Genomic DNA, 9471 nt, shown 5'->3' with positions numbered 1-9471 from the left:
CTAGCATCCAGGCTTCTCAAGCCAAATCACCCACCTCAGGACAAAGTCCTCTCTCAAATTAGCAGCAACAGAGGCAGGAGGGAAAGAGGCCTCAGAAATACCCAGCCAGAGAAGAGGCCCCACTGAGAAGAAGCTGGGAGAACCCAGGTCCAGTGTGGGACTAAAGTGTAGGAGTGGGTAGCTCTGATGTGGCCTGTGAGAACATGTTCATACTCAAGTGGATGTGGGCATTTTCTATCTGGGCTCCCAACCAAAAGCAATGAAGTGGGATGACTCAGAATTATAGGCATATATATATTTAGAAGACACTCTGACAGCCTGGTCATTTAGCAAAATAACAATAGTAGTTTTTATGCTTCAGCCTATGACCTTCCAGCCATGGCTTTTGGACCAGGAACTATTTACGCTTGTCCTCCATAGATCTGGGCTGCTCTCAACCTTGGTCAGAGAGCTTCTTTTTGCAATGGACAGCAGCCGCTTCGGAGACATCTAACCGATCATATTGCTAAGAATAAAAGGCAGAGTGCTCAGCCCTCAGTGGGACACCTACATTAGCTTCCCAGCCTCTAGAGGAAGGCTCAGGGAAGACCACAGAAGAGGAGGTGGCAAGAATGTAGAAGCAGGTACGTGGGTAGGTGCTCTGAAATGCTACCTTCTGGAGGTGACATAGCTATGCAGTCATGAGTTCACAGCAGCTGTGGTTTCCTGCACAAGTTCAAGCCACTTAAAATCCTGAAGTGGATGGGACAGATGAGCTCCAGGATCCACCCAGACTGAGGAGCTACTGGCAGTAGACCACTACTGGGATGGGAAAATTATATATTCACTGCTAGGTTTCTCATACTCCAGTCAATGGCCTCATACTCATGCACATATCAGCAGACTTAATGTGTTATTTAAAAAAAAAGGGTAAAAATATGAAGTTGAGCTAGGACATGTTGGGAGGGTATTGGGGGAGTTGGGGGGCCATGAGGGGTAGATATGATTATGTTTCACTGTATACATGCATGAAATTCTTAAAAGCAAAAGACAAAAAGATTTTTAAAAATTAAAGAACAATTGCGGCTAAGGGCTGAGGAGATGGCTCAGTTAGGGAAGTGTTTGCCACAAAACCACGAGGACCTGAACTTAACCCTAGGACCCATATATAAAAAAAGCTGGGGGCAGTGCTATGCACTTATAATTCCAGTTCTGGGGAGGTGGGGACAGGTAGATCACTGAGGCTTGCTGGCCAACCAGTGTGGCTTACTGCATAGGTTTTCAGGGGAGTTGGCTTCACTCTAGGGTTGAGGTTCATGAGAGACCCTGCCTCAAAACACAAGACGAAGAGCAACTGAGTAAGAAACACAGAGCTTACTTCTGACCCCTATGTTCATGTACCGGCAAGTACGCACATGTACACAAGTACATGAGTACACACACACACACACACACACACACACACACACAGAGAGAGAGAGAGAGAGAGAGAGAGAGAGAGAGAGAGTTATGTTTGAGGAAGATGGATCCATACATATATAAGTGTGAGTGTTTTTCTTTAAGAAAGTAGCATCTATATTTTATGTTAAATGATTAAAAGAGGCCAGCCACCAGGAGTCCTTTTTAAATAACATTTATTTTTCATTCGTCAGTGATTAACTTTGAACTCTCCTAGAACAAACAGTATCGTGATCAGAGTGAATAAAAAAATATAGATGATCAAATAAAATATTAGGTTATACAAAGTTAGTTTTTTAAACAAAAGATTCATTGTCCACCAACATTTTCAGACCTTGAAAATCTGGAAAACAATTTTTGTGGGATTTAGAAAACAAGTATTTCCAACAGTTAAACGTGAAGAGGACACACTGGACCTGGTTTTCAGAGGCCCACTGGAGGAAGCAAGGGGGACAGACACTCACCGGATGGAGCTCTGAGAACCACCGTATATACAAATATTCTGTACACACAGAGAAGCCACCCAAGGGAAACCACCTCTGGTGGTGTATGGGCTCGTATTTTAAAAAGAATGAAAACTCACTTTCCTATGCTCATAATCATTTTCCATTTGATCCAGTATCCATAATGGTGTCTCTACTACATATATTAATATCTCTTTAGTAACCGAGAGATAGCCCTACTTTAAATTATGCCAAGGGAAATCAAGATCTTCACTGAAGGGATACACTTAGCTGCTTGATGTCGGCTGAAGTGACACTCCACCCCACGCAAGGATAGGGTTGAGCAGCCAGCCCTTGGGGGTGAGCTAGGGTCTGGGCTACAGAGGCAGCCTGAGGATCCTTACAAGGTTACTGCATAGCTTCTCACGGGAGTAGGGGTAGGGTGTTGGTCTCATCCCTCCACATCGGCCAACTCACATCGGCCAAGCAAATGAATGTAAGTCATTTGGCACAACAGGAAAGAGTGTCAGGGCAAGACTGAGGCTATCTGAAAGGATGACATGGTGGATTCCCAACCCCAAAAAAACAATCCAGACTGTGTCTGACTTGGCTCCATTCCCACTGTGCTCTGAGATACTTCAGTCCTCTGGTCCCATGGCTAGAACGGACCCCTTTCCAAGCAAAGCCAATCACTCTGAGGTGAAGCATCCCAGGGCCCGGAGGAGGTAATCGGCAGGCACAGCAGATGTAGAAGAGAAGCAGGAGGATAGCCACCTCCTCCCAGGATTCACTGCACGATCCCAGAGTCCACTGAGGTCTGCTTTCGGGTCGTCTTCGGAGGGGGAGGAGGTGGTGTTTTGCTGGGCAGTGGAGGTGGCTGTTGCTAGGAAACAGGAGCACAGAGAAATCATCACATTACTGATGTCCTCACAGAGAAGCACCTGTTCCTTTGGTGGAGTCTTACTCAGCATAGCAGTGGGAAGTCTGTCTGAACACTGAGGATAGGGACGGACCCCTCCCTGTGGCCTGGCTCCACCCTCCTGGCTTGGAGCCCACCTGTCAGTTATCCCACCCTGGTCTGCCCTACAGCCCCAAGCTGTGGGCATGGTGAGCGCTCCCCTGAGAAGCATCACTGTTTGCGGTTTTAGATTCAGGTGTCAAAGCCCGAGCAACGAATCTGTGTCCAAAGGACAGGCTCTCTAGGGTGTGATGAGGCTAGGCTCTCTTGCTTTCTGAACTGACAGCCCAGGTCAGTCAGCAAGCTTTCTCTGGAAAGTAACAATCTATATAATTTGTGGGTCATGCATGGCTCTCGCCGAGGTTGGGAAGCAGCCAAAACCATGACCAGCAAAAGCTGTGGCCATAACTGTGGGTGAAGTAAACAGAGGCAAGGGATTGGCTGGATTGGTCCACAGGTTCTGGGTACAGCTTCATTGTAAATGCTTCCTCCCTTGCAGATTCATGTGTTTGAACACCTTGACCCTAGCCAGTGGTACTGCTGTGGAAGGTTTCTTAGCATGGAGATTAGAAAAATAACTAACGGAATATATCCTTCAAAACAGAAAACAAATACACAGCTGTGAAGCCTCAGAAAGCCATGTGGTACCACCGCTGGGTGTGAATGACTCAGGGGCCACTGCCCTACTGCACTGGGGACCCTCAGTACCACCACAGACTCTGAAAAGAGATGCCCAGGCATTGTTGAACAAGCTGGGTGAGTAGATACAAAAACTGGTGGACTGGGGGAGGTGGGAGCCACCACAGGCAGGCATCTCAATGAATGTTCAAGAACCAACATGTGATGAAAGGGCCAGAGTCAGTCAGTCTCTCAGCAGAGGCTGGGCGTGTGGCTGAATGTGAGGGGGTCTCTCACTCACTGATCCAGTTTCCTCTGGATTTACAGACAGGTAAATATACATTACCCTAGGGCTGAGATACGGAAGGAGGGAGGCCATCTGTAACGCTAGCCATTTTAAAGAGGGAAGTGGTGGTATTGGGAGTTGGCTCAGTTTTGAAGTTCTTGTCACGCAAGCATAAGGACCTGAATACAGATCCCCAGATCTGAATACAGATCTGGGCACAATAGCACAAGCCTATAATCCCTGCCTGAGGGACAGGGGGATTCCTGGGTGTTGCTTGCCCGATATTTAGCTCAATCAGAAAAATCTAGTTTATTGAGAGATCTTTCTCAAACAAAACAAAACAAAACAAAACAAAACAAAAAGGAGAGCTATTAAGAAAAGACACCATATGTTAAGCCTCTGGCTCCCATGTGCTGATACACAAGTGTCCATATGCACATGCACATGCACACACACACACACACACACACACACACACACACACACACACACACACACCTAGAAAAAGTGAAGAGTACATTTGTAGGTTTCTTTTAAGGTTGGTGTGATCTGGGAAAAGAAACACTGTGACGGCCTGAGACATCCATAGTAGGTGTGTTTATACATGAAATCTACATTGACAGTGACCTCCAACAGAGGGTACCTGCAGGCAGGACCAACACAGTCTGAAGAAAACACAGTGTTAGATGCCAGAGGCGTCCTTAATACCAAGCAGGAGAATGTTGGGTTTATCACCATTAAGTTAAATAATAGCTCACATGGCTGGTCATATGAGCCGTTCTGAAATGAATGACAGCTTAAAATGGCAACAACTAGAGATAGAGTCACCGACAAGCCTGAGGCCGATCGATGAGAGTGACGGGAGGCTATCGATCACCTCCTGCAGCAGATGAACGATCATTATCCAAAAACGGCTCTCAGGGCCTGTGCAGAGGGACACACCTGAGAAGAGGCCTTAACTAATTACGACACACTAACCACCGGCCTGTCATCCAAACCTGAGCTCAGGCTGCAAATTAAACCAGAAACAAATTGCAAAGAGAGTTGGGTAATTAATCTAATTGAATTTGCACCCGCTTTATAAACCGAGGCGCAGCCAGGGCATGTCGGTCCCTCACTTAATCACAAGCGGCACTGACAACTCAGGACGCTGGATCTGTCACCCCTGCCTGGATGTGTGACAGAAATGGACTTGATCACACTTCCAAAGTTCAGAGTTTTCAGATTATAGGAGGACCTGGGGGATATTTCTGCTTTTCAAACAAAATAAAATATGGATATAATCAACTAAATAGGCTGTGACACCCTGAGGAAGTGGAAGTTCCCCTACCCCATGCCCCCTCAGTCAAGTTTACATTTCAGTAGCTGCCCGAGCCCTCTAGCCTAATAGGACACACCCTTCTCCAGGGTCAGCTTCCCTCTGATATATCTAAGGGGATCCTTTCTACACAAACGATACCTTGGCTTTAGAAGAACCACTTGTTCCTTGTATGTCAGAGAAAAAGCCCTATAGTGCATTTAGTTTCCTTTAAGGAAAAATCAGACATGCAGTTAATTCTCAATCTCTCCCCTCACTACTTTCTTTCTATTTAAATACATGCTACCGTGAATGTGCACGCCTGGGCATGTGTGTGTGGTAGCCAGAGGCCAACACCAGGCATCTTCCTCAGTCCCTCTCATCTCTCACTGAACTGAGCTCACCAATTTGGCTAGCACGGCTGTCCAGTGAGCTTCAGGGACCTTCATGACCTAGCATCTCCCCAGTACTAGGTTGACAGGGACGTACCAGCATGCCTGGCACTTTTACATGGGTTCTGGTGGACTGGACTCAGGTCCTACTCCTTGCATGGCGAATATTTTACATACTGAGCATTGCCCTAGCCCTCCCTTACTGCTTTCACAAGGGAAGAAAAGAGGTTTGCAGAGAACCCATTAAAATGTTTCCCCAAGAAAGAAAAGGAAAGGAATGAAGAATTTTTTATTATGACTAAAGGAAAACAAAACAAAACAATCCCTGTGCCTTTTGGTAGCCACTAGCAAATCTCACATCATCAGGGCTCTCGGGGGCTCTGGTGGCCATGTCATTATTTTATGGAGGCTGAGCATCAAAAAGTGTGGCCAGCTGTACTCTTCAGCCTGAGTTGATTTAACTTTATAAGGCCACGAACAAATGTGTCACGGGAATGGGGACTTCGGAGTGGACATTACTGCTGTGACCATGTAAATGACCCTTGTGCCTCCTCCCTGAGCTTACCTTCTCTACTCACTTTTGACCATCCCAAGAGGATGGACCAGGGCCACAGCCACCAAGCAGCAGCTGTGAGGACCCAGTGCAGTGTGGCATTTAGGACCCTCTCTACCACCACCATTAGGCAGGCCTGGGGCTGCTCAGCAGGGAGCACATTAGTGTGATTAACAACTTTAAAACATGTCTGGGGGGGGGGGGACCAGCCTGGGGACCAGGGCTGAAGAGAGGCTCACACTGGCTGCTCATGAGTACTACTGGAGGAAGCCAGGCCAGAACCTTGAACCAAGACTTTGAGCGGCACTTGAGAGCTGTTGGGGTATGCAGTCCGCACCAATGTGGACCCCTGCTATAGGCTCTCTGGGTAGCAAGTGCCTGTGGCCACCCCAGACCTGTCAGTGTGAGGGCAACATTGCCCAGGGAAACTGCAGGGCCAAGATGAGGGAAGCAAAGGAGGCTCCCTCTATGGAACGACACCTCTCTTCAGCACAGTCAGGCAGACCTCCTGGCACCAATGCTGCTGGCAGCATCAACAGCTCAAAGATCAGCATCCACCAGGACCACTTCAGAGCAGAGGCAGCACCTGGAATGGCTGCAGCACTGTATGGGGGTGGGGTGGCCTGCAGCCAGGGCTAAAATGCAAAATCCCAGAGCATTCTCACCTCAGTCCTTACTCCTCAGTTCTCCTCTCAGGGGCCCAAGGTAAGCCCCCTGGGACTTGGAAGGCTGCAGGCATAAACTAAAGTTCCATGGTTTTAGATCCCACTTACCCGCTGTGGGGGAGGAGGAGGAGATGTGGGTGAGCCCATCAAATCCTGGTTTTCCATCAGATTTCCATAATCTGCCATGTTGCCTTTGAGGGGCAGAGGGGGTGGGACATCGGCCACATCCATCCCCATCATGCCATTCAGCTCCAGATCTGGAAAGTGGTGAAATGGTTACAAAGGGATCAGTCTCTCACTCCACGGAAACACTTGTCAAAAGAACACATTGGAGGGCAAAGAGAGGAGTAGAGAATACGAAGACTGGGATTCCTTCCTGGTGGAATGTTGTAGGAAGGAAAGAGAGTACCAGAACTTGAAGCCACATATCAACTCACTGTGTAAATACTACTTAAACAGTCTGTAAGTCTCCTTCTCTCTGGTGGCATCCACATAGTTGGTGTGACAAGGGCTGTAGACAACTGCCACTTTGATTTCTGATAAGTCTGCCACAGTTGCTACTGGGACAGCTCACACAGCCACAAAGCCAGCTCACCTGGGCAATCCCATGACTGTAGGATAGGGGCTAGCAGCTTCCATCCAGAGCCAAAGGGATGCGCCCCAGGTTGTTAAAGCAGACAAAAGCATCTGCTTGTAAACAGAAGGGGGGGTCACAAAGGTAGTCTAATTCCACCAGCCTTTGTTGATACTCTTGGAAGAAATGCTTTATTTTAAACCAAAGAGAGAAAAATGGACACATTTACTGATGGGTATGATTTTAGAGTTTTAAAAGTAGTTAGCTATCTGATAATAGAGAAATGGCAGGGTAGTCCAGTAGTGAATGTGGAAGCCTTGGTGTAGAACTGGAAGAGCAGTAGTTCCCAGGAGTAGTGCTTATGTACCTTTGTCATTGCGGTAAAGCAGGTGTGATGCAACAACACTTGTCATTTAATCCTCCTGCACCGTGTGAGCCCATGGTGGTTACATGCTGACAGTGCTGTGTCATCTGTCATCCCTGGTAGACATGTCTGTGCATGAAGCAATGACTCTTTCACTGTTCCTCCCACTAGACACAGAGTCCCAAGGCCCCCGATGACATTGGTGCCTTGTGGCTCTCAAGACTGCGTTTGAGGCAGGGGTTCTGCCTCCTGAGTTGGGTCCTGCACTTCATGTTTCCTGAGCTCTGGCACTGAGGATGGGTTTCTGCATGAGATGCTTGAAGTCTTGATTTCCACCTCAACCTGAGGTGACTTCTTCAGATGGCATATGCCCCTTTCAGTCTGCCACTGGGGAAAGGGTCCTTAAGTTCCACTTACTGGGGGACCTTAAGTTCCACTTACTGGGCTGAATGCTGAAGCTGAGCTTGGCTCTTGGTGTGACTGGAGGGGGTGTCGGCTGGGAGCACGGTGAAGCTGGAGACACAGAGAAGCGTCTTTCGCTTCCAATGACATTGATCACCTGGCTCTTGGGTCTTTGGGGTCGCAGGGGACTTATCTATATGGAGGGACAGAAAGAACAAAGTTAACGTCTATATGGACTGGTTGTATCCTCCCCAAATTCCTGTGCTGAAGCCCTAACCCCAGTACCTAACAAGCCCATCTGGATGTAGGGGTTCTGCAAAGAGCCAAGTTAAGATGTTGTAAGCGTGAATCCAACAAGATCGTATAAACGAAGGGGGCTCGGACAACATGCAGACAGGGAGAATGTCAGAAAGACAAAAGCAGAGGTGGGGTACTGCTGCTGCAAGTCAAAGGGCAACAAAGATGGCTAACCAATCCGGAAGCACCTTAGCGTGGGGTAACCCCAGCTAAACCTTGATCTTGGACTTGTAGCTTGTAGAATTGGTAGGGGACAGCTTTCTGTTGTCTGGGTTGCTCACGGAGAGCACAGTGCTTTGTTCTGGCAGCCTGTCCCTATTATAACACAGAACTTCACATGAATCTTCAACTCAGTCTTTGGGAGCAGGCTAGCCTGGAACTTGCTATGTACCTAAGGATGACCTTGAACTCCTGATCCTGAGTATCTCCACATCCTGAATGCTGGAGTTACAAGTGTGCACCATCATGCGGGGTTTATTACTTGTTTGGGATTGAACCCAAGGCCCCATGCATGCTAGGCAAGCACCCTACCCACTGAGCTACAGCCCTAGTCCTTTGCAGGCTCCTTGACCACAGTGCGAAAGGGGAGGATTGCAGCTGTAAGCCATTTGTGTAGCTAATGAGAGTACCCAAGGATGCCCCTAAAGGATCAAGGATGAAACAGAAATCTGGAGCCTCAGCAGAAGCTTAGGAGTCCCTTTCCCCGTGTTTAGTTTCTCCTCTGAGCTATTCCAACAGGAGTTCCTTTCCTTTCCTCTTCCTGCTGGCCTTGGGCTTTGGGGTGTACTTGACTTTCCTCCACCTGAGCCCCTTTTCCTATTTGTAGCATCAGTAAATTTAATTTGTATATTCCTTACAGCTTGCTCTCCAATCTTACACATCAGGGAACACCAGCAATTACAAAATAGTCTGAGGTAGGATTATTCAGAAATGTTATTAACTTGACAACAGAAGAACAGAAGAGGCTGGCTCCCAGAGCGCCTGGCCTTGGGGTTTCAGCTTAACCCTGGGGGAGAGGGGGTGGCTGAGATGGTTTTGCAGGGGTGGGGATGGCAAGAGCCAGTGAGTCACTGTATCTACCTTAGAAGAGACTCAAAAGCCAGTGCAAACTGGAGCTACTGAAGCCAGAAGTAGAAGGAGGGACCTGGGCAGGGAAGAGGCCCTCTGATATACGAGTAGCACATA

General features: G+C 48.0%; 1 protein-coding gene across 2 annotated transcripts in view; it reads right to left on the bottom strand.

Moving 5' to 3' along the window:
- Positions 1–1595: 1595 nt before the first annotated feature.
- Positions 1596–9471, bottom strand: part of Dock1 (dedicator of cyto-kinesis 1) — a 516616-nt gene continuing 508740 nt past the window's right edge. Inside the window, exons 50-52 of one of the 2 annotated variants that reach the window (NM_001143858.1) lie at positions 8029–8182; positions 6758–6906; positions 1596–2763 (exon numbers count right to left, since the gene is read on the bottom strand). In NM_001143858.1, the coding sequence (NP_001137330.1) occupies positions 2668–2763; positions 6758–6906; positions 8029–8182 (399 nt within the window). In that variant the 3' untranslated portion in view covers positions 1596–2667. The remainder of the gene's footprint in view (positions 2764–6757; positions 6907–8028; positions 8183–9471) is intronic. The other variant, XM_063263800.1, reaches the window with a different exon arrangement.

The sequence above is a fragment of the Rattus norvegicus genome, chromosome 1 (genome assembly GCF_036323735.1).
Source record: "Rattus norvegicus strain BN/NHsdMcwi chromosome 1, GRCr8, whole genome shotgun sequence".
NCBI lineage: Eukaryota > Metazoa > Chordata > Mammalia > Rodentia > Muridae > Rattus > Rattus norvegicus.
This window is presented reverse-complemented; position numbering and strand designations above follow the sequence as displayed.